At 45.6% G+C, this 24,645-nt stretch overlaps 1 protein-coding gene and 1 long non-coding RNA gene across 25 annotated transcripts in view; one reads left to right on the top strand and one right to left on the bottom strand.

Moving 5' to 3' along the window:
• Positions 1 to 24,645, bottom strand: part of STARD13 (StAR related lipid transfer domain containing 13) — a 585,508-nt gene that overhangs the window by 10,910 nt on the left and 549,953 nt on the right. For 18 of the 24 annotated variants that reach the window (XM_017350153.4, XM_070049030.2, XM_089304231.1 and 15 more), the window contains 4 exons: positions 19,557 to 20,917; positions 18,179 to 18,397; positions 16,961 to 17,120; positions 8,731 to 8,929 (listed from right to left, as the gene is read on the bottom strand). In XM_017350153.4, the coding sequence (XP_017205642.3) occupies positions 8,731 to 8,929; positions 16,961 to 17,120; positions 18,179 to 18,397; positions 19,557 to 20,917 (1,939 nt within the window). The remainder of the gene's footprint in view (positions 1 to 8,730; positions 8,930 to 16,960; positions 17,121 to 18,178; positions 18,398 to 19,556; positions 20,918 to 24,645) is intronic. The other 6 variants (XM_008273541.5, XM_002720592.6, XM_070049037.2 and 3 more) reach the window with 1 other exon arrangement.
• On the top strand, positions 8 to 18,161 carry LOC138843827 (uncharacterized). The gene is made up of 2 exons (XR_016213328.1): positions 8 to 4,894; positions 10,854 to 18,161. It is a non-coding gene; the product is annotated as an uncharacterized LOC138843827 (long non-coding RNA).

Below are 24,645 nucleotides of genomic sequence, written 5' to 3'. Positions count from 1 at the left end.
TGAGGAAAAGCGGGTGGCAGGTCATGGGAGGAACAGCTGCAGAAAGCCTGCGAGGCAGCTGGGAGAGAGTGCGTGAGCTCCCCTTCCTGGTGTGCAGACACACTCAGAGACACGGACATCGTCATCATCGTTATCGAGATAACAACAGAAGCTAAGTCAGTATCTCCAGAACCAATCAAAACCCGCGGTGCACAGTTCCCGTATGTAAATGGTGCTATCTTTGGATATATATCTTTGCATAGATCCTCCTATCTACTTGAAGTCTTCTCTGGATGACTGATCATACCTAACACGAAGTAAACACTATGCAAATGGCCATTATACAGAATTGTGTAGGGAACAATGACAGTTTATACCTCCTCACATGTACAATTTTTTAAAAATTTTGATCTGTGATTGGTTGAATACGCAGCTGTGGAATCTACCAACACAGAACTCAGGAATACAGAAAAACACCTCGGATTGCTTAGGCCTCACAGCTGGCAAGAGGCAGAGTCCAACTCAAGCCCTAGCAACTTGAATTCAGAGCCCATAGTGTCAATGTCCTGGTGATACTGAGAAAGCAATGTCATCATCTTGTTATTTTTCATACTGTGAGCCGTCAACCTGTGCCTCTGTTTTCAGATTTTTTTTCTGTTCTATTGAAATTTGTGATAGATTGAGGCTGCACCAACCTGGTTTCCCTCTTGCCCACCCTCTCCACTAGACAGCTTGGTTGGGAAATACCTCTCAGGATACTCGGAGTTTTGTGGGACATGATTTGAAAATCCCTGGAGAGCAGGGCAGCAGTGTGGCCTTTGCCCAGTGCCCCTGGAAGCAGGGAGGCCAGCCTGGCACAATTAACCATGACTGCTGCGATGCTAGCTTGGCACACTCAGTGATGACCGAAAGGGTCAGGCTGGCTGCCATCTGGACTCCCTTCTAGAGAGTGAGCCTGGTACATCTTCCTCTTTCCTACAAGGCCCCTGGGGCTTAGATAAGAGGATGCACCCAATTGCTTGCCACTCATTCCATCATCCTGGGGGCTACGGAAACTGAGGCTATGCTTGGGGAAGAGGACCCATGCTCCCTGTTCCCTCTGATGGCGGGCCTTGGCGTGCTGGTGAGGGCACTGGCAATGCTGGCTTGCAATGGAATTGCCCTAACACTATGAAGTGAACTCAACGGAAAAGTCACAGCAAATGGGTGTTAGGTGCTGCATTTTGCTGCCCCCTGGCTGTGTTTCTTACTGATCACTTAGATTTGATTCACTGCCCTTGGTCTTTGAAAGTCACTGTCAAGGGCTCTCTTCAGTTAACACACTGTAGATCAGAGGTCTCTGCAATAGGGTGTCTCTACTGCCAAGGGATGGGGGAGGGGGAATGTGCTCATGACAGTCCTTTAAGGTGATGGAAGAAAACAGAACTTCCGATTGTGTTTATGTTTGGTCTCATCCATTGAAAATACTGCTTGGTATGCTTTTTATACTACTCATGGTATATCATAACATATCACAGTATATTTACCTTATTAACAAAGAAATGTACACATCCAAATATTTACTGCTGATAAATGTACATACCCAAATATTTACATCTGATATTTACCACACCAAATATTTACTACTGATTGCAAAAGATGTGGAGCATGGGGCCATTGCTGTGGCACAGTAGGTTAAGCTGCTGCTTGAGACACTGGCATCCTGTATGCTCCACTTCTGATTCAGCTTCCTACTAATACACCTCAGAAGGCAGTGGAAAATGACAAAAGTAATTGGGCCCCTGCCACCCATGTGGGAGAACTGTATGGAGTTCTGGGCTCCTGACTTTGGCCTGACCCTGCCCTGGCAGTTGTGGTTATTTGGGAGTGAATCAGCAGAGGAAAGATCTCTCTACCTCCATCTTCCGACACTCTGTCTTTCAAATAAATTAGTCTTTAAAAAAATGTGGGCCGGCTGCGTGGCTCACTAGGCTAATCCTCTGCCTTGCGGCGCCGGCACACGGGGTTCTAGTCCCGGTCAGGGCGCCGGATTCTGTCACGGTTGCCCCTCTTCCAGGCCAGCTCTCTGCTATGGCCAGGGAGTGCAGTGGAGGATGGCCCAAGTGCTTGGGCCCTGCACCCCATGGGAGACCAGGAGAAGTACCTGGCTCCTGCCATCGGATCAGCGCGGTGCGCCGGCCGCAGCGGCCATTGGAGGGTGAACCAACGGCAAAGGAAGACCTTTCTTTCTGTCTCTGTCTCTCACTGTCCACTCTGCCTGTCAAAAAATAAAAAAAATAATAAAAATAAAAAAAATGTGGAGGGCTTGGCACTGTGGCAGAGGGGGTTAAGCCATCATCTGTGACACTGGCTTCCCATATGGGCACCGGTTTAAGTCTTGGCTACTCTACTTCTGATCCAGCTTCCTGCTAATGTGCCTGAGAAAACAGTGGAAGATGACCCTGGATGCTTGGGTCCCTGCTATTCATATGGGAGACTTGGCTGGGGCTCCAGGATTCTGGCTTTGGCCTGGTCTAGCCCCAGCCTTTGTGGTAATCTGGGGAGTGAACAATCAGGGGGAAGATTTCTCTCTGTCTGTGTCCCATTCTCTCTGTAACTCTGTATTTCCAATAAAAAAAATCAAATATATTTACAAATATGGAGCTTGCTGCTCTAGAAGGTCTTTAGTGTGACCTCTTGCCCAGGTACTAAATAGCCAAAGGTTTTGGGGTCCAGTGCTGGGTTCTTCTGCCCCTTTCCAGCATCATATGGAAGGATCTTTCTTTTTTTTTTTTTTTAAGATTTTATTTATTTATTTGAGAGGTGGGGTTATAGTAGACAGAGAGAGGACAGAGAGCGTCTTTTATCCACTGGTTCACTCCCTAAATGGCTGCAACGGCCGGAGCTGGGCCTATCCAAAACTAGGAGCCAGGAGCTTCTTCGGGGTCTCCCATGGGGGTACAGGGGCCCAAGCACTTAGACCATCCTCTATTGCTTTCCTAGGCCATAGCAGGGAGCTGTATTGAAGAGGAGCTGCTGGGACATGGACTGGCACCCATATGTGATGCCAGTGTGGCAGGCGAAGGGTTAGCCCACTACGCCACAGGGCTGGTCCCCCTTTTAGGAGGATCTTACCTCCTAGGACTGGCCACACTCCTGGCCAGCAAGAAAATCTGTACCCTGTAAACCCATCTCATCTCTATCACGTCAGCTGTTTAGTGGCAAAGATATACCTGGGGGGCCGGCACTGTGGTGTAGCAGGTAAGGCCGCTGCCTGCAGTGCCAGCAACCCATATGGGCACTGGTTCAAGTCCTGGCTGCTCCACTTCTGATCCAGCTCTCTGCTATGGCCTGGGAAAGCAGAAGATGGTCCAAGTCCTTGGGACCCTGCACCCATGTGGGAGACTTGGAGGAAGCTCCTGGCTCCTGGCTTTGGATAGGCGCAGCTCCGGCCATTGTGGCCAATTGGGTAGTGAACCAGTGGATGGAAGACCTCTCTCTCTCTCTCTCTACCTCTCCTTCTCTCTCTGTGTAACTCTAACTTTCACATAAATAAATAAATCTTTAAAAAAAAGATATACCTGGAGTTAACAGTGAATAGCCATTTTTTTTGCTCAGATTACATAAAACCATTCCTTTTTCTAGCTGAATTAGAAACAAATATTATTAATGATTTCAAATTTGTGAGCAGTATTATAATTTCAGCTTGCAGCACCGAACTACTCCTAAATATTCTGCTACAAGTAAGATGTCAAGTGTGAATACAATGGTACATCGAAAAGTTCATGGGAAATGTGTATTATGAAATAATTAAGTCTGGATTTCCACATTTTTACACCAAAATAAGCTTATCTTTTAATTCAATTTCCAAGCATTTTTTGAAGTACCCTCATGCACTGTTCAATTTTAGATTGCTAAGCTGCTCTTCCATGCCAACACTTTTTTCCCATACTATCATTTTGGAAGCATCAGCTGCCATCTTCTCTTCTACTCATCTGTTCCTTTATCCCTCAGAAAACAGCTTCTGCCTCGTATTTTCCTCTAAAATGCTTGAGAATGTCAACCATTCACCCCCACCTTTTTTTTTTTTTTTTTTTTTTTTTTGGACAGGCAGAGTGGACAGTGAGAGACAGAGACAGAGAGAAAGGTCTTCCTTTGCCGTTGGTTCACCCTCCAATGGCCGGCGCACCACACTGATCCGATGGCAGGAGCCAGGTACTTCTCCTGGTCTCCCATGGGGTGCAGGGCCCAAGCACTAGGGCCATCCTCCACTGTACTCCCTGGCCATAGCAGAGAGCTGGCCTGGAAGAGGGGCAACCGGGACAGAATCCGGCGCCCCGACCGGGACTAGAACCCGGTGTGCCGGCGCTGCTAGGCGGAGGATTAGCCTAGTGAGCTGCGGCGCCGGCCTTCACCCCCACCTTAAGCATGCAGCTCTGAGCCTCTCCTCTTACTTTAAACAAGACACTCGTGAGGTTCCTGCTCTTTCTGTGGCTCTCAGGAAACTATTCTAGATCTACATGCCCAAGTGATGATAATTAGGACCCTGTGGACAGCTACTGGTCCCTCAAACTCAACATCCTGTCAATTCTGAATCCTTCTTCCCTCCCTGCCCTCAAAGCAGCGCCCCTCTCCCCCTCTCCCTTTCTATATTCTGTCAATATTCAAGCCTTAAAACCTTAGGCTTGTCTTTGATCCCTCCATCTTTCTCCTTCCTGTAGATCAGTAGGACTCTCACATAATTTTCCTACCCAACCAACATTCCACCCTAATTAGTCATCTGATGTAAGCCCAAGACGCAGCAGCTGAAGTCAGAACTGCTTCGGAGCCCTGGAGGAGGAAACGTTCCCTTTTCCCAGCAGTGGTTTGGAAACTCTGACTCTCGACTCCATCCCTGGAACGTCTTATTTCTACTGACTGCTGGAAGTCACTGCAGGTAAACTCCAGACCTTCATTATTTGCAAGCTCATTACTCTTGTATACTATTTCCAGATTCACGGGTCAAACAACAGGTCTGATGGACTGCCACCATTGTGGCAGGCATGAGTTTGTTTACCTTCTAGTTCCCATTCTCCCCTCCTTCCACACTAAGAAAATACAGCATCTGTTTAGGTGTGCACTGCAAAGTACTCAGGGAATGGGATCCCCCTCAGACCCAACGGTGAATCATGTTGCTCTAAACCAAAAATAGTAATCCCATTCTTGTTTGCAGTGTCTCTTTTGGGGAAAAGATATAAACCATTTTTGGCAGATGAGACCAAGATAATTGTGAGGGAAAGCTTCTGCGAGATGTATCTTGCTGATAAAAAGAGACATATGCCCAAGGAGAAGCCCTTTCTCTCTCTTCCTGTCTTTCAAGGTGATTTTGTGGGGATGTGATAATTATAAGTGGTGGCAATCATACTGTGGCCTCAAGGAGCAATCCAAGGGAGAAAGCTGACTTCAGCTCTGGCTTCACCGAACTGGAGAATTACTCAACTCTGCAATTATTTAACTCCAGATTTTTTGCCCCTTGAGATAATAAGATGTCTTTACTGTTTAAACAATTCATTGATGGATTTTTGGTTCTGTCTTTACATCTGAGAGCAGCATGACCGGCAAGGTCCTCAAACACACCCGAAGAGTCTCCAGTTCCTTAATGAATCAGGACGGATCCCCTTGCATACAATTCAATGCCCTTCTTTGAATGGCCTCAGACTCATTTTTCCAAGTCATTTGGTGTCACACTACCTTTACCACACGTGGAATCCAGAAAAATACCCTGTGCTCTCCTGACACATGCTCGGGCCACTTGTTTCACCCAGAATCTGCTCCTCACGCGTCAACCTCCAGCTGGCACTTTGTCTATCATGTTCTCTCTCCTCATCCTAAACTCCTTGAATTTGTCTTTGTAATCCTGCAGTGGAACTCTTCCAACTTGTGGTGTACTTACAGTCATGCACTGCATAATGAGGTTTCAGTCAGTGTGAATCACAGATACAATGGTGATCCTGTAATATTACAATGGAGCTAAAAAATTCCTATCGCCTAGTGAGGCTGTAGCCATGATGACATCATAGTGTGACACACGCTCACATGTTTGTAGTGATGCTGGTGTCAACACATCTACTGTGCTGCCAGCGAATGAACAAAGGCTGGCATCGTGGCACAGTGGATTAAGCAGCCACCCGAGACACCAGATCCCATATCAGAGTGAGGGTTCAAGTCCTGGTTGTTTCACTTCTGATCCAGCTCTTTGTTAATATGCCTTGGAAGGCAACAGAAGTACACAGGGCCCAAGTACTTGGATCCCTGTCACCCACATGGGAGATCTGGGTGGAGTTCCTGGCTCCTGGCTCCTGGCCTGCACCAGCCCTTTGGCTATTTGGGGAGTAAATCAGTGGGTAGAAGATATCTCTCTGAGTCTCTCTCTGTCTCCGTCTCTGTATCACTCTGCCTTTCAAATAAATAAAACAAAATCTTGAAAAAAAATCTATAAAAATAAAAATATAACAAGACAACGTGTACAATACATAATATGGAATCACAATAATAAATGGCTATGTTACTGGGTTAGGTATTTATGTGTTTTTACCATTAGGGTGTGTCCCTACTCATTAAAAAACCCTTGACTGTAAAACAGAGTGCCCTGTTATACCAGTAGTGGCTTCACACATGTTATGTTTATCACAGCTCTTGACTGCATCCAGAGGCCATGTTGAGTGATTGACTTACACCATGTAGGTTTGTGTTAAGTCCACTCACTGAGTGCTAAAACCACCTAACAATGTATTTCTCAAGATGTACCCTTGCTGTTCAGAGATGCATGACTCTCCACGTTCATGTCCCGTCTCCTTCCACTGTAAGAGCCTTAACAGCAGTGAGTCTCACCCATCCATGCTCCGCAGCTCAGCATGGTGCCCTGTACATAAGCCACACTCAGCAAATGTTTATTCAGCTAAAATAAAGCCAAGCTTTGATCTGGCTTCCTGCTTGTGAGTCTCAGAAAGGGCAAAGGCATTTATCTGTTTGGGAGTAATCTGGCCTTAGCCTTAGACCAGTGTCAACCTTAATTCAAGAACCGATTAAATGTAAAGACTTGAATATGGTAATTCCAAACCATAAGAGAGGCATAATTGAAAAATGCAATCCCCTCTCTCACACCAACAAGGTCACGAACTCCCTGTATTTGGGCTCTGGCAATGTGTATCATTATTTCAACTTAACCTGATCACTTTGACAAAATAATATTTATTTAATGGGCCACCACTTTATTCTGTTTTTACAAGTGGTACTGATTAGAATCCTTTTGGAATTTGCAACATTCTGTAATCCTTAAACACATTTAGTACAGAATGCTGCATAGCAGGGATCTTCAGATTGGATTGATTTCATGTCAAGGCCCATTTGCTTTGCTGTAATTTAAAGTCCACAGGCTAACTGCCTTTTTCTGAAGAATTGAGGTTGGGTCATCAAAAATAATTATTAATCTTTATCACATCTAAAAAAGAGTCACATGCTCACTTCCAATATACCCAATTGCAGTTACCTTTAAGATTGGATTTTTAAACAAAAATTGTAATTTCAGTGACTATTTTAATTGTAGCTTTGTAGAGAAATACTGATGTAACACCACTTAAAAATTCTAAGTGAAAATATAAATTAACTGAGTTAACCTTAATTTTCAATTTGATTTGCTTATTTTTCACCAGTTAAAATAGGAGGGATCAAATGGACATTTGATACAGTAGTTATATACCTGCTTGGGACACCAACATCCCACATCAGAGTCCCTGGGTTTGAGTTCTGGCTCCACTTCCACCCAGCTCCTTGCTAATGCAACAGGGCTATGCCAGGCCAAAGCCAGTAGCCAGGAGCTTTTTCTGGGTTTCCCACATGGGTGCAGGGCCCAAGCACTTGGTCCATCTTCTGCTGCTTTCCCAGGCACATTAGCAGGGAGCTGGATTGGAAGTAAAGTAGCTGGGACTTGAACCAATGCCCATATGGGATGCCGGCACTGCAAGTGGAGGCTTAACCATCTACACCACAGGGCTGGTCCCTCTCTCTAGTCTTTATAATATTCGGCTTCATTTTTCTGTATCCTAAATAAATGTACACTTTTAAAAATTCCAGGAATTTTAAAAAATATCTGCATACAAAATAAACTATTATATGCCATTTATATTTAAAATTTTTGAAAGCATGCTGAGTTATTTTTAGATCTCACACAAATGCTACTGAAATATTTTGATATCAAAACGGGCATTTTCAGTGGCAAATATATTGACCAGAAGATTCTCATATCAAACTGTGACTAGAGGTTATATTTGAAGAGTAGGATTATAACTTTCATAGACTTCTTCATGAATTCAGGCATTACTTGGTGAGGGGCCTTTTTTTTTTTTTTTTTAAGGTTTTATCTATTAATTTGAGAGCGACAGTTGCAGACAGAGGAAGAATCAGATAGAAAGTCTTCCATCTGCTGTTTCACTCCCCAAATGGCCACAACAGCCAGAGCTAGGCTGACTTGAAGCCAGGAGCCAGGAGCTTCTTCCAGGCCTCCCACACAGGTGCAGGGGCCCAAGCACTTGGGTCATCTTCTACTGCTTTCCCAGGCCATAAACAAGAGCTGGATCAGAAGAGGAACAGCGGGGACTCGAACGGGCACCCAAATGGGATGCCATTGCTGCAGGCAGAGGCTTAGCCTACTACACCACAGCACCGGCCAGGGGGACTTCTGTTGTTAACAAGTGCATTCCCCGGAGAACACCGATGTGCATTATTTCCACTTACACTGATAGATGTGGAGGAAGGTCTCGCTGAGCTTGTTGGTGAAAAGTGGCTCTGGGAGGTCCCGGAAGAACTGCTTCACCATATCTGCCACGTCGTAGGCGGACTGGTCTTCGTAGCTGACGTTCTCAGGGAAGTGCTCGTTCATTTGACGTAGGGCGTGGATTCGAGACTTCACTCCTGACTTGCGAAAAAGACCCACCTGAAAAAGCCACAGGGCACGTTAGCCAGGTCACCTCTCCCCAGTACCCTGGATGTGATGGGAAGGCCTGGGGTCAGGGCTACCTGGACTGGAACTGCCTTCCAACTAGTACATTCTGGGTTACTAGCGTAGTTACTTTAGGTCATAACTGAACATCGTCGTCTCCCAGAACGTGAAGACAAGGAGAATGCTCCAGTTCACAGGGCTGCTGTGGGGTCTAAATGAAGACATGCATGTGGATGAGCTTTGTGGCCTGTAGAGTCTTACCACATTGTCATCATGGTATGCCTACAAGAAGTAGGAACTAAATACCCACTACACTATATATCAGGAATATTCAAGAGTTCCTAGTAGCAGTTAGTGAGCAGAGCAGACATAACTCCCTGCGCTGTGGTGCTCACTCTTCCACGGGGTCAATGGAAGCTTCCGTGGAAATAATGTGGACGGTGGATGGGAGGATCCTAGAAAGGCGACTGTTGCCAGTGTCCCTCTGAGGAAGAGCTCTGTGGAGAACACGTTCAGGAAATAAAATAACATCACAGGCATGCATTTTGATTTTAAGGGTCTTCTTTGCTTTCCCTTCTTTGGCTTCCTTGGCAACTCCAATGGATGCTCTTCATATCATGCCTGGCGCTTCTACTCTACTTGCCTAGTTTATCGTGTGTCTAAGCTTTGGCTGTTGTGAAAATGACTCTTGGGTAACTTTTTTTTCAGATTTGAAGACATTGTCATAGAATGACTTTTTTTTAAGATTTTTTTTTTTTGACAGGCAGAGTGGACAGTGAGAGACAGAGAGAAAGGTTTTCCTTTGCCGTTGGTTCACCCTCCAATGGCCGCTGCGGCCGGTGCAGCGCACTGATCCGAAGGCAGGAGCCAGGTGCTTCTGGTCTCCCATGGGGTGCAGGGCCCAAGCACTTGGGCCATCCTCCACTGCACTCCCGGGCCACAGCAGAGAGCTGGACAGGAAGAGGGGCAACTGGGAAAGAATCCGGCACCCTGACTGGGACTAGAACCTGGTGTGCCAGCGCCGCTAGGCGGAGGATTAGCCTAGTGAGCCGCAGCGCCGGCCTAGAATGACTTTCTTTAATCCAAGGGGCTTAGAGACCTCCCCCGTTTGACATGGAGCAATTACAAGTCAAGGAGATAATGGCTCAACAATGAATGAATGAGGTAAGCAGAGTATTCATGGCAAGAATGAAGCTGCTGGAATAGTGGGAGCAGGCTAAGCTGTAGGGCCCTGCCTCCGTCCAAAAAGAACTGAGCATTCCTGGGAGCCCCGGCTTAGAGTGAAATACCGTGTTTGCTCTTTTGAAACACCTGTAGGGTGTTGAGTTGCTCATCGCTGGATCCATCACCCTCCATCTCCCCCATGCCTCATTCTACAGTGGCTCACGAGTTAGGCCACTTCTGCAGAGCAGAGCAAGGTGAGAACATGAAGTGAGCGGCTGGACAGGCAAGCAGTGGCACTCCACGCCTGAAGGGAGGCATGGATGGAGGCCACCTCACCAGCTGCTCTGTGTGCCAGGCAGGCCTTGACCTAAGGCCAGGGTCTGACACTGGCTCTCTTGACTGCTGCTACTTCAAAATTGAAAGCAGCTCTAATTCTTTTAAACTGCAAGAATGGCAAGGGAAGAATTCCAAGCCATTAGAGAAGACTTGGGTTTTTGTATACGTCAGCCGAATGGCTCACACGAGAAATTCCCTGCTGCTACTTTTTGTGGCCGAAAGAGAAATCTTAGTAAAATGTCTGCATTCCATGGCTTAACACCCTAACCCGGCAGATGAGGGTATGCAGGCATATTGCCTCTTCAAACGTTAATTACTGTCTTTGGTATTCTTCAAGTTTGGAATGTCTAGAAACGACAAGACTTTCTTAGCCGACTCTTCGTGAAGATTCTAACATTTATCTCCCTTCATCTTGCAGCTCCTCTGAATTTCTTCAAAGTGCACGAGAAGAACGCAAGCACCGTGAGAGAAACATGCAAGCTGTCAGAGGGGTGATTACTGCGGGAAGATGCATCTCCAGTTGATTTCTATGCCTGACTTCTTCAATTCTGGAAGGAGGCCCAGGTTTGTGTACACCATAGGCCTGCACGGGGAGTTCTCAGAAGCTAAATGCCCCGCAGGTGAATTCTTAAGTGTGACTCACAAACATTTATCCTCATGTGAGTCAGTATTATTCCACTTGAGAAGAATTCCTTTTTTTTTTTTTTTTTCTTAAGCCAGCAGAGAAATATTGATCGGAATCTATAAAAAGAAGAAAGCAGACGAGTGCTTGTGTTTGAATTGTCGAGCACATTCCTCTTCTGTCTGCTGTGTCCCCAGGCTCTGTCTCCGTGTCACATACATCCCAGCCATGTTTTCTTGGTATTATTCAGTTACCAAGTTTCTGCCTCCTTTTGGCAAATATTGTGATTTTAATGATTTGAGACATCTCTGGAGTTCTCCAGTGGCAGTCTCCGAGCTGCTTTTTCTAACTTGGAGCTTACAGGATGTCCACAGGGTTGGCGGGGTTCCGCCTCAACCTCTGACAATAACCTTCCCGCCCCACCCTTGACTTCCAGAAGACCTGGGAAATTTTGCTGGGTTCTGGGGATTTTTGTTGGAAGCATTGAAGGAAATTTCTTTCCCAAAACCAAATAAAGGGAAGGTTGTCGTTTCCAGATGGAGCAGCTGAGGCCGGAAGAAAGAAGCCATAGAAAGAAGCCCGTCTTTCTTGGGGAGTTGATGAAGGAACGACCCTGGAAATCACTGGTTTTTGTTATTGTTGTGTTGGATCATGAATTTCCTATTCTTGGAGCCACTTACTGTGGTGGGCAGACCCTGGCCATAGTAAACAGAAGGTCCTTCTAAGGGTGTAGAGGCCCTGAAACCAGAGGGTGGCTTCCAACTGCGCAGTGGCATGAGTGACTGCCCCAGATAATTTCTTCTTCAAAAAATTTTCAAAGAAGGGATGAATTTTGCATTTTGAACTAAAGTTCTTTTCCAAGTGAAAAATGGAGAACAGGGGCCAGGGTTGTGGATTAGTGGGTAAAGCTGTTGTCTGTGAATGTTTTTTGATTGCTTCCTTGTCTGTCATCAGTTGTTGGGTAACCTGGGCAGTCACACAGTTAGTGCTCACTGTTTCGAAAAATCCCAGTAATTTATGAACAAGGAATCCCACATTGTAAAAATAAATTTTTTTTGCATTTTATATTGGGCCTTACAGCCTATGTAACAGATCTCATCCTCAAAAGGGACAACGGAGGGTGCTGAACGAAATTCATTTTATAAGCATTTTTCTTCCGCATGATCTCTCTCTCTCTCCTTCTAACGATAAAAGCAAGACTGAAGAGGGATCTTCTGATCTGGTTTACTCCCCTGTCTCTTTTGTGTTCTACCTAAAAATCCAGCTAGGAGAAAGTGAGAACTTGAGATGGACTTCGAATTGCCGCTCCCAGAGCGCCCCTCATTTTATCTGAGGTAGGCTGTGGGCTTGATGATGAGCAGACAGTGGGGCGGAGCACGCTCGTACTGAGCATGAAGTGTCTTCCCAGCATAATTAGGCTTTTAAAACTTACTGCTCCATTAGAAGGAGCGGTCGGGCATGAGTGCTGCATTAGAATTCAAATTTCATCTAAATAATATCAAATCTCCTCCGTGGCATCCTGTTTATGCTAATCCTTTCAGGACTTAATGATGTTTATCAGGATTTCCATTTCCTCTTCTTTAGAGATGTGCACAGCTAATGAAGAAAGGTTGGCTTTATTCAGAAAGATTTGTCAGCTGCCTGTGCGGCGGGCTCTGCTTTGCAGCAGACAGGTTTCGCGCCCCACTGCAGTGGCTTCATTATTCATCAGGAGCCTGGTGTACCCCATCCTTCTTTGCACAGTTGATTTAGGGCAGAAATAAAAGCTCAGATGACAAAGCAAGGCTCCTCACACACACTGCTATGTCTGAATACAAATGGGTCATAATTGAAGGCTAAACTTCCTCATTTTGTCTCCAGCCATCTGCGAGGGGGGAAATGGATGCACTGCGCTTCACCATACATAAACTGCTCTGCACCAGGGAGCCCAGGAAGTGACTCTGGGCCCTGGGTTCCACTGTGTGCGACGGGTCTGAGATGAGGGCTCAGCAGGGGTAGAAGGTGTACGGCTCACTGCAGGATGCCTCCTCAGGAGAAGAGGTTGCTAGGATTCTCAGGCTGAGATCTCAAGGCACTGTGCAGACTCAAATCCCAAGGACTTGTTGGTAAAGAAGGAATTTCTGTCTTCTGTTTTTCTCCTTCCTTTTCACTCTTTATTCCCCCCCTTTCCTGATCCAAGAGCTTCGATTCACTCCCAAATCTCTAGGACAGTCCTCCTGAGCCCAGTGTTCTCAGATTCTTCTTTCTGTGTTTCTAGTTTTCCCGTTTCCTTCCTTTTCCCTGTGGACCAGAAGCGTGGCACCTGCCTGTGCTCCCACTGTGTGCCAGGGAAGGAGAGTGACACACACCGGGAAACCCTGCTGGAATGGGAGGTCTGAAAGGCAGAAAGTGGCTACGGTGAAAGTCCCTGCGACATCCTACATCCTGCACATTCTCACATGTCACTGAAACAAAGTGTCACCTCATTCACTTTGGTTACATTTAGAATCAGCATTTATGTCCTTGAAAGGAGTCTTTTTTCTTTAAAGCTGTGCCCATACAATGCATGTGCCTTTACAGCATGACATTCTTCTGGATTAAAAAAAGAGAGACTTGGGGTGGACACTGGGAATATTTCCATGAGCAACAGTTGAGAAGGTTTTGATGCCCACTTTCTATTCACATATACGGCTTTTGCTTCAAAAGGGAGACTGGATCCAAGGATTGCAGAAAAACGGTGCTACACATCATTCCGAATCTGTGGAGGGCAGGAACATTTTCCATCCTACACTAACGGCTTGGCAGTGAGTAGAACAGAGGTATGGGCAATTTATTTATTTATACCCAATCTTGTTCAAGAAAGAATCTACAATATCTTACAGTGATCTACAAAATACAATTAAGTTAAAGATAATTTCTAAGCAAATTATAGCAAAAGGAAAATAAATATAGAAAAGGCTAGCTGATACTAGAAGTGAGGCTGATGTGGAAAACAAAGACCAAAAAATTACATAGGAAAGTACTTCACAGAGTTCATGGAAATGAAATAAAAAATGTTCATTTTGATGCAAAAATACTTAAAATTCATGTATAATTTTTAAAAAACACTTATTTCTCATGAAATTTTTTAAGAGGTAGGAAAGAGGAAACTCTAACCATTTACATGCCTGATTTCCTATCTTTTTTTAAAAAGATTTATTTATTTGAAAGTTAGAGTTATAGAAAGAGAGAGAGAGAGAGAGACCTTTCATTCATTGTTTACACTTCCCAGATGGTGGCAATGGCCGGGGCTGAGCTGGGCTGAAGCCAGGAAGCCAGGGGCTTCTTCCAGGTCTCCCACATAGGTAGCAGGGGCACAGGTGCCTGAGCCATCCTCTGCTGCTTTTCCCAGGCCATTAGCACGGAGCTGGATTGGAAGTGGAGCAGCTGGGACATGAACGAGTGTCCATATAGGATGCTGGCATTGTGAGAGGCAGCTCCACCAGCTATTCCACAACACCAGCCTCTCTCATAAACTTTTTGATGATACCTTGTATGCCTGGATTTCAATTGTTTTGCATCAAAATAACCTTATCTTTTAATTCCATGTCCATGAACTTTTCAAAGTGCCTTGTAAGTTTATAATGGCAGAACACACATTTGGCTCCAAGCTTTCTAGTAGTCCGTGCAAGAGGAAAACACACCCAGCTGAATGAGTCTACTGTCCATAATATATAAAACAGACCAACTGTCCAAAAGAAACAAGGCTTTCAGGTGCTGCAGCCAGAGAAAAAAAATGCTTCTTCCCATTCTCACGGAAAAGACACTATGTAACATAGTGACCAACATCATCAACAAGATCCTGACAGTGCACTCATTAGTGGGCTGTGTAGGGTCACTTCTTAAAGTACCCGGCAGTGCTAGAGAGGGCATTACCTCAAACTCCACTGGGGAAGAGCAGTTTTAATGAGTGGCAGAGTGGAGTGGAGTGGTTAAAAATGTGTGCCCAGGGATTCTACAGATTTGGGAGTGAGCATTGGCTCCATGACTGAGACCTGGGGGATGACACTGCCAGGGTGGGTGTAGCATTCAATGAGGCAATGAATGCAGAACACTTAGTACGATTGCCTGAAACACGCTGGGCAGCCAAGAAATGTTATTGTTATTAAACTAATGGCCCAGATGACTGCATTTCCTTCAGGCACCCCTGAACAAACACTGTTTTCTCTTAATGGCACTTTTGCTGATAAGCATTAGCTGGCCATTTTTCTGGAGTAAAATATTCTCTGTGCTTGGTAAAGGGCAGAATCTAAAACTCTAAGAGCCAAGAGGGTGGATGAATGAGATATATTTCTTTCTGAAAATTGAGAAGTCTGGAAAAATGTGTGTGAATCAAGGCTACCCTCCACAAAACAATGTTAGTTGTGTACCAACAAACCAACCAAAGTATAATTGATGTCAGAAAGTCCTACGTCAGGGGACTTGGTTGTTATAATTGTAGCACTGGATGAGAGATTAGAGTGGTTATTTCCTCATATTCACATATGTCTACCTCTCTGAATGTTTTTCTCATTTAAACACTCAAAATATGAACCTTGATTAATGTGAGTTTATGGTCAACTCTCCAAAAAAAAAAAAATAAGAATTTATGCTTAAGTCTCAAATCCCTTGGTTTGTTCTATTGGTGTGTCATTCACAAGCCCATTAATGTTGGAGCATCAGAAGAAAGATGAGCACCTGGTTTTAAAGCAGTGTAGTTGCCTTGTTTCTGAGGAACAGGAGACTAGATACTCTCAAGGCCATTTCTCAACAGTCATCTATCTTCACAGCAGTAACAGCCACCACGTTTCTATGGCACTTAAATATGGAAACATGTTTATCTTACACTCTCTATGTTAGAAGTAGGACGGGACCAAGGATGTTGTGCATTCAGGGCAACCAAGGATGATGTTAAATGAAGAAGTTAATTCTGATTTTGTTCCACAGACAGTTGGTATCTGAGTTATCAAGAGACCATCTTGACTCTTGGGTGGGGTCCAGTGTTGGGGTCTCCAACGGCATCAATGGCCAGAATCTCTGAATTCACATAGCTTAGCTTATTCCTATCTGCTGAGCCAAATCCAATGGAAAGTAGTACAAATGCTCTGAGGTTGGTATAGATTCTCCATGTGGTGTTAAAGAACATGACTGAAAGGCCTACCATAAAACAGTCACCTGAAAATACCTCCATTACTCAAGAATGCAGTTTATCAAACAAGAACACAGCTTTTATTTTGGACACAGTATCTAAGAGATGAATGGGTGTGGATCTGGAGCAGCAATGGCTTTGCTTGGTAAATTCTAGGACGGGCCATACTCTGGGCTTAGCACAGCCTACGAGTATGATGGGCCCCAGAAAATGATCTCAGCTTGAGCTTCTCAATAGCTCTTAAGAGGACAGGACACTTTCTTTACTTGATACTGTTTTCATATTTTACGTACACATTTTGAAAAGACATAAATAAATCTGGCTTTCGTTTTCCTGGTCATTTTGTTGTTTAATAAAAAAAAAGAATGAATAAGGGGAGACCTAAAAACCAAGTTTTCTTAAAAAATGATATAACAGGGATAAAAGATTGCTTTAAAATCAGTGGCAGCATTGGGACAATAATATAAAGGGAATGCAATGCATAGCTTCACTTCTCGGTTTTCAGGTATGCAAATTAGATGGTACAGCTACAAATTATAAACACTAACTTCCTGTGGTTTCTCCAGGGTGTCAGCCAAAGACCAAACAACCTCAGAAAGTCTGAGAAGGATGCAGCCTGGTCAGATTAAATCTTAACATCTGAAGATCACCATGCCTTTTACTTTTGGTGAGGTCCGTGTTGCCTGATACTGGGCTGCACCGACCTGGTCTGATCAACTCCATGAGCCCAAGCCCTGTTTGGGATCTGCAGGCCTACCTGATCGAGGCAGTTGCTGCGCAGGTATCTCAGTGCTTGCTGAATGCTCTGGGGCAGGGGCTGTCCTGTTCTCTGGACGTGGACTATGAGAGGAACGCCAAAGACAGCCTTGTCTTTGTAATCCGGAACCTTCATCCTCTTCATGAACTTTGGAACCGACCTAGAATTCACATAAAGCAGGTCATGCAAGCCCCCGGGGTGCATTGTGGGGAGAGGCTGTGGGAGCAAGTTAGAGGAAGCCAAGCTATGGTTGGGCCGTCCAGCAGGCCCAGGAGGGATTCCGCATTCACTGTAAACTAATCAGGGAGCGAGGCAGTCCCACTGTGTGGCCCTTGCCTGCGGGTTATTTCTGTTAAACAGCAGGATTCGGGTTGGCAGATTGTGTTTGTAGTTCTGTTTTCAAGGCAAGCGGACAACTTCCTAATTGAACAGTGACTGACCTCTCTCTCAAGTGATGAACACTTCAAAATCCCAACCAAACAAAACGGAATACAAGTCAAAATTACAAGAGAAGGAGAGAAAGAGGGAAAGCAAGAGGAATCACTTTTCTCGGCTAAATCCTTAGTTTCTTAGAGTCACTTGTACTTTGAAAGGGAATTCTAATACACAACATATATTGATTTAATCACATGAGTTAGAACCTTCTAAAATAGTCTTATACAAGCACATCGATTGTTCTATACACATGATATATAACATCAAAACATTATTGAAACATTTTATATTTTTCAAACCTACCAAACCATCTACAATAGATCCACATTCAAGTTCCAACAGAATGCTTTTGTCAGTCTTTAGTAACCAAGGCTGACTATGTATCCTTGTTTTTATCTGCCAATGAAAATACCAGCAGAAATGTATGTGAGGAATTAAATGTCCTTTGAAGGAATCAGTGTTCTAAGGGCTGAACTCTGCCTCAGGCTAAAAGGTGTAAGTGACAGATGTTTCTTTGCAAACTTTCGAGTTATTTTATGGCAAGTGTATTTGTAATTCCTCTGTTCACAATTCATCACCCTTTACTTGTCTTTTTTTTTTCTTTCTCGGAGCCTGACTGCCTTCCCTGAAAACCAACTGAGAGCTACAAATAAAGCAAGGCTTCCTGTGGGCTGCATCACATCCGGGCTGCAGCAGCCCAGGGGGCAGCGCTAGTCAGCGCAGGCAGTGAATGGACTCTTCAGAAATCAGAAAGGAAATAGGGAAGCGTTTGCCATCACATACTTAGCTCTAGGATAAACGATCCCCTCTCCGGAACGTGCTACGCACCATGTCCAGCCGTGTTTGTTGGACATGGAGTGCTTCTCCATGATGGCTGTGAGGCGAAGCAGTGAGAAGCGCTGGAGCAGGTTCAGCTGGCCGGCTGTCTGGTTGCTTATGTGGGGCGACGCCGGTGAGGGCTGGGGCTGGTGTGAGAGCTGGAAGCTGTTCCATCGCAGTCGCCTTGACCGGAAAGACCATCAGAGAAGCCAGTCACCAAGGGGACTTGTTATTGGAAAACCCAAGATACCACCCGTGTATAAGTAGTTAATCAAAATCGCTTCTGAGCCAAGAAAATCACAGAGCGAAAGGAACTGGAGACACAAGTGTGCAGAATAAACATAGGAAGTGAATTTTTTTTTCCAAGTTGGACAAATCTGGAAGAAGTCTTATTTTCTGCTTGTTTCATTAGGAGGTTTAAAGAAGTGGGATAATAAATTTTGCTTATTTGTTTATTTTCAAGTTCATTCCCAAAGGGTTGAGAGTCACTGACACCCTATGTGTGTGAGTGTGTGTGTGTGTGTGTGAGAGAGAGAGAGAGACAGAGAGAGAGACACACACACAGAGAGAGAGAAAGTAAGAGAAAGATAAAGAGAGAGAATTGGAGAGCTCTCCAAGGTTTGGGGCTGCAGAATTTTTCCACAGTGCCTTCCATGCCTCCCAGCTCCAAGCCTTGCTCTGTGTTGAGATGGAACGTGAAGGGGGCAGGTGCAGCTGAGAGGCCAGAAGGTGCTGACCCATCAGGGAGCCCCCGCACACAGCCCTGCCTCACCCAGACCCCAACAGCACACATGGGGGTGTTGCTTCCACCAGCCATGCCCTCCCACAGACATTTTTCTAGGGTGCTTCTGAAAGGGTCTTTGTCAATCAGCTTCTATGTCTTTTATAATTGACATTTTGAAGCAAAAATTAACTTCAAAAGGACACATCTTAGATCTCAGGAATTTCTCATGAGATGAAAAGAAGTGTAAAAGTGGAGACAAGACAATGGAATTAATACCACTGCAAGGCCATACCCCAACTCTGCACCTGAACTGGGCTCCCAGCACCCATGGTTCTCCACATACAGTGCCTCACATGTAAGAAGCTCAGACTTTTTTTTTTTTTTTTTTTTAAATAAAACTATGGTCTAAATAAAGACTAAGGAGAGAAATGAATGTGAGTTTGCAGGGGTTCAATCAACATGATACTGATACAAAATACAAATTTCTGTTAAATAATTCCTGACCACATAAACCATCGACAGCAGCATAAGCCTTTTTCAGTGTCTGTTTGAACACTAAGCCAGGCACAATTGCTACAGAACAGATGACAGCTGATTTCACCAAAGCATGTCACTCACCTGTTTGGCCTGGTCAGAGAGGCTCCCACACCAGAATCCCTCCTCTCTCTGACTCCAGGGACCTCGGAGTCATTCAGAGACCCGCCGTCTCTTTCTACATCGCTAGGCGTGGTCCGACCCTCAGAGACGGAGTTGCCTTCGAAGTCCAAGGTGATCTGATTAGGAGATGGAAAGGGTGCTAAGCCGGGCTCCCCAGCCAGCGCATCCTGAGTTTGCAGCTCGGGCAACACATGCTTTGACCAGTCGTCCACCACCTCCTGGAGCCCGCTGACTTGCTGCAGGATGTCATCCAGGTGGGGGAAGAGGTCATCCTTCTCCAGGTCCAGCAAGTCCCCTGTGCTTGCGTACAAATGGGAGCCGGGCACGTTGTCGTAGATGCTGACTCGGCTTGCTCTGTGGCAGGGTGCCATGAGCCGCGGCTCCCTGGCCCCTGGGCCCTGCTGTCTGCCCAGGGAGATGCTCCCGGTCCTCCAGTTAACCCCATTGTTGTTGTCTGTGGGCGACAGGCTCTCGATGGAAAGTGCCTTGGGGAACGTTCCTGGTTTGTGATCCTTGGGGATATGCACCAGCAAGTTCTCTTGGGAGTGAAACCCGTGCGTGTGGTTCTGGTCCCCTGCCTCCCGCAGCACTGTCCCTGCCAGCACATCCAGGTCCTCCAGGTACATGCCCCCGCGCTTGTTGGCCTCCTGGTGGCATTTCCGCTCCTTCAGGCAAGGCGTGCTCACCCCGCTGCTGCTGTTTTCCGAGGGGCTGCTGTCCCCGCTCGATTTGCCAGAGCCCGGCAGCCCTTTCTGGCAGGCAGCAGGGGACGAGGTCTGGAGGTGTCCGTTTGGGATCTGGACGCACTGCATGGCCTTAAAGGACTCCGGCTCCTGTTGCAACACAGGCCCGCTGATGACCAGGCCGCCTGTCCGCGCCGGCCCCTTAAGCCGTGCGTGGGATCCCTTGGTGCGCAGCGTTTCCATGCGTTTCAAAAACGACTTGGCCCTGGCCCTGCCAGGTTTCTCATTCCTGGTGTGGAAAGGGTGGCTGAGGCCTTCTCGGGACTGGGGGAGGCTGCTGCTGACCAGCGTGGCCTCCAGCATGACCGGGCTGTCAGCCCCGTACTGGCCGGACTGGCTGCGGCCCTCGCTGCCTCCGCTACTTTCGCTGTGGATGGAGCAGACCTCGGGCTCGCTCAGGTCTGTGAGGACGCTCTCGCTGCTGGTCGTGTTTCTCATCCTAGGGCCTCCCAGCGACCCATTTCTGTCTCCTCCGGGGAACAGGGTGTGCAGGTCGTCCACGCGAGACCACCTGCGGCTGGTTCTTTGGAAAGTCCATTTGTTGCTGATACAGAGATCTTCCTCATCTGAGTCTTCACCCTGCAAGACATCAAGGCAGTTGCTCATGATGGGCAGTGTGGGTGCCCGGGGATTCCGGGTGAGCTGAGCACCAGCAGGCAGTCCTGTCTGTCTGTCTGTCCTCCCACTCCTCGCAGGCTGCTTGGCTTCTTAGCACCTCTCCTGGCTCCTGCCACCGCGGCTCGCTGTCTTATATTTCCTTACCTCCTCAGTGGCCACAGGACCTTTTCTCAACTTACCCACCCTCTTCCTTTTCATTTTCACAAGGCCTCTGAATCATTCCTGTCTCTCTAAGAAGTTTTCCCTGACCTATTTACAAAGAGGGTTTAATGACCAGTTTCCAAATGAAGCCTTCCTCTTCACAAAGAAACTCACCCTGCCCTAAAGGGCACTTAGTGAGCCCTGGGGCCATTATTTCCAAATCTCCCCTTCTGAAGCTCAATGGCAATAGCACCCTCACCGTCATCTCCCATTGTATTTAGCAGCAAATCACCTACGGAACTCCTCCGGATAGAAATGTGACGTTTGCACCTCACGCTTTGACCTCACCCATGTCTGAATCTGCAGCCCCTGAGAGATGAGGGCTTGCATTCCCCCACAGAGATGGCCTTTGGGCCCACCAAGACTCTAATCTAAGATCAGCATTTCTTTCCGAAATGAATTGAATCATTGGATCCTGCTGCCTCCACTCCATACATGTCACCAAGACCCAACTTGGAAATGATTTTCCAGTCTGTTCCCCCCACTCTCATTCCCTTAGTCTAAGCCCTCACCACCTCTCTCTGGATCCTCTACAGTAAAAAACTGGCTATAATCCTGGCCTGCAGCATCCTCTCCATCTAAACAACTTTTCACAGCACAGTCCAAAGGTGATTGTCTCATTTCTCATTTGGAGGCCTTCAGCTAGAGAGAAAGTTTTCTTCTTCTTCTTCTTTTTTTTTTTTGGTATTATTTTTTGCAGCCTACTCAATTCTAAAATTTATTTATTTATCTATTTATTTATCTATCTATTTATTTATTTGAAAGGCAGAGCAACAGAAAGAAAAGGAGAGACAGAGAGGGAGAGATGAAGGCAGGGAGGAGAGGAGGGGAGGGGAGGAGGGAGGAGGAGAGGAGAAGAGAGGATTTCATCTACTGGTTCACTGCCCAAAGGGCTACAACAGCCAGGTCTGGGCCATGCAGAAGCCAGGAAGCCAGGAACTCCTCCTGGTCACCCACATGGGAACACTTGGGCTCTCTTCCACTGTGTTCCCAGGTGCATTAGCGGGAAGCTAGATTGGAAGTGGAGCAGCTGGGACTCTGAGCTGCACTCCTCAGACTGGTGTTCTGATATGGGATGCCGGCCTCACAAGCAGCAGTTTAACCTGCTGTGCCACAGTGCGGGCCCCACAGAGCTTCCACTCTGTTACAAGGAAACTCATCACAAGCAGGGCCCTTCCCTCTGTTAATACTATTTATATCTCCTCCTCAATGCCAAAACTATAATAACTGCAATCTTTTTTTGTTAAGCGAATTAAGTTTGTTTTATTTTACTTTGGCATCTGGTTCTAAGACCTGGTTCTGAGTGCTAGTGTTACCAGTTAAAAGGTATGGGTCTCTATACAAGTTGTCCCTCCAAAATAAGTTTCTGCAACTTATAAAATGAGATTAAAAAGAAGCCTTGGGGGCTGGCACCACGGCTCACTTGGCTAATCCTCTGCCTGCGGTGCCGGCACCCTGGGTTCTAGTCCTGGTTGGGGTGCCAGTTCTGTCCCGGTTGCTCCTTTTCCAGTCCAGCTCTCTGCTGTGGCCCGGGAGTGCAATGGAGGATGGCCCAAGTGCTTGGGCCCTGCAGTCGCATGGGAGACCAGGAGAAGCATCTGGCTCCTGGCTTTGGATCAGCACAATGTGCCACTCAGCACGCAGCCATAGTGCCCATTTGGGGGGTAAACCAACGGAAGGAAGACCTTTCTCTCTGTCTCTTTCTCTCTCACTGTCTAACTGCCTGTAAAAAAAAAAAAAAAAAGCCTTGGAACAGGAGTTTGGTGCTGCAGTTAAGACCTTGCTGGTGATGGGTGAATCCCGTATCAAAATGTTTGGTTTGAGTCCTGCCTCCACGCTTCCTGCTAATGTGTATCCTGCCACCCATGAAGAAGGCCTGGATTGAGTTCTGGACTCCTGGTTTTGGTCTGGCTCAGTCCTAAATGTTGTAGGCAGCTGGGGAGTGAACCAACAGATGGAAAATTTCTCTTTCCAACTGTCTCTGTCTATCTTTCAAATAAATAAAAATTTAAAAAATGTCCTGCCTCCTGGGTTTGATCAGGAGATAAAATAAGGTGATGAATTGAATAGTCCCTCACTGAAGAGTATTTGTTCACTTGTCAATGTTTGTTCAATTGCTCATCAGCCTTTTCATATCTCTAATATCTATCCTAACTCTCCTGAATCTTGCAATATATTCTGTTTGCAATGAAAAGTAAACACATAGTCAATAAATTATTGGAATATTTCCATTTTTGTGTATTCCTTCAAGAATCTAGATTTTGTACAGATTGGACTAAACGACACATTTGACGAATGTACAAACTCAGGGTACCAACGAGAATTCCATAGCTTTGACATCACAGTGAGAAATTTAGCTTTGATCTTTAAAAACATTGTATAAAGCTTTGATGAAAGGCTTGAAAAATTTGTAATTGTACAAATGGAAAAAAAGGCAAGATTCTGTCTGGAATGATCACTCAAAGTAGACTTCACTTGTGGTACTTTCTTCTTGCTCACTCCCTGCAATGGAGATCATAGGAACTTACATCGGATGGCCATGTATATATAAGGCACCACGACAGATGAAGATTGAGCTTACTGGATTTTTAAATAGCATTTCAGGAAGCCAGTGAGAAGTTGATATCGAGTAGGCATCTGAAAAAGCCCTTTAGCAAGCAGTTTTGGAGAAGGCAAAAGGATAGACTTTTAAAGAAAATATAGATATTTAAAAATAGAAACTACAATATTTAGTTTTGGCTCCAATGACTCTCAAACCTGGTTACTGATGTTAGCAAACCACATACTAGCTGGATAAGGACTCCTTTATTTAGGTTACGAAACGATGCCAAGCTGGGCACTGTGGACTGGGGAATGGAATGCCTGCTCCTGTCTGCTAGGTTCTAAGAGCTTATTATGTGAGCTTGGGCCAACAGAAAGATATTTACAACCCAACCATGGCATGTAAAAAAGTGCAGAAGTCTTGAAAAAAAGAATTTCAGGGAAATGTTACAGCATTAAGGTCGTTTGAACCACAGCACACAAACAAAAACCAAAGCAATAAAAAACAAAATGGACAAAAAAAGACAAAACACTCATTCTCCTTTAGCACCCTGTACATACACTTATTATATGTCCCAAAGATGATAAATATGGTTCTGTGTCTGTTTCTTGCATTATTACAGGATCTTACGAATTAATGGCAATGACTCACAGTAAAGGTTATATTTTCCATCACAACTCAACGGATCTATACAGATTACATTAAGGCAAAAAATCATGCTATAGTAATTATTATTGTTTTTACTCTGATGGTTTGTAATTTAGTCTGTCTCATTTTCCAAATTCATTTGACAACCCACCAAATTGCCACTGTCTAGAGTTTAAGTTGTCTTTAATACACTCAGGACCCTGTAGAGTATGGTGTACCCCTCTATAGTGTTTTTGGAAGTGTACCGATTAAGAGATTATCAGATTTCATGTATTTAATTATTTTGATGGGGGGTTTT

The sequence above is a fragment of the Oryctolagus cuniculus genome, chromosome 9 (genome assembly GCF_051225735.1).
Source record: "Oryctolagus cuniculus isolate XC-2025 breed Fujian yellow rabbit chromosome 9, ASM5122573v1, whole genome shotgun sequence".
In the NCBI taxonomy this organism is placed as follows: Eukaryota; Metazoa; Chordata; class Mammalia; order Lagomorpha; family Leporidae; genus Oryctolagus; species Oryctolagus cuniculus.
The sequence above is the reverse complement of the archived record's forward strand: the minus strand, read 5'-3'. Positions and strand labels throughout refer to the sequence as shown.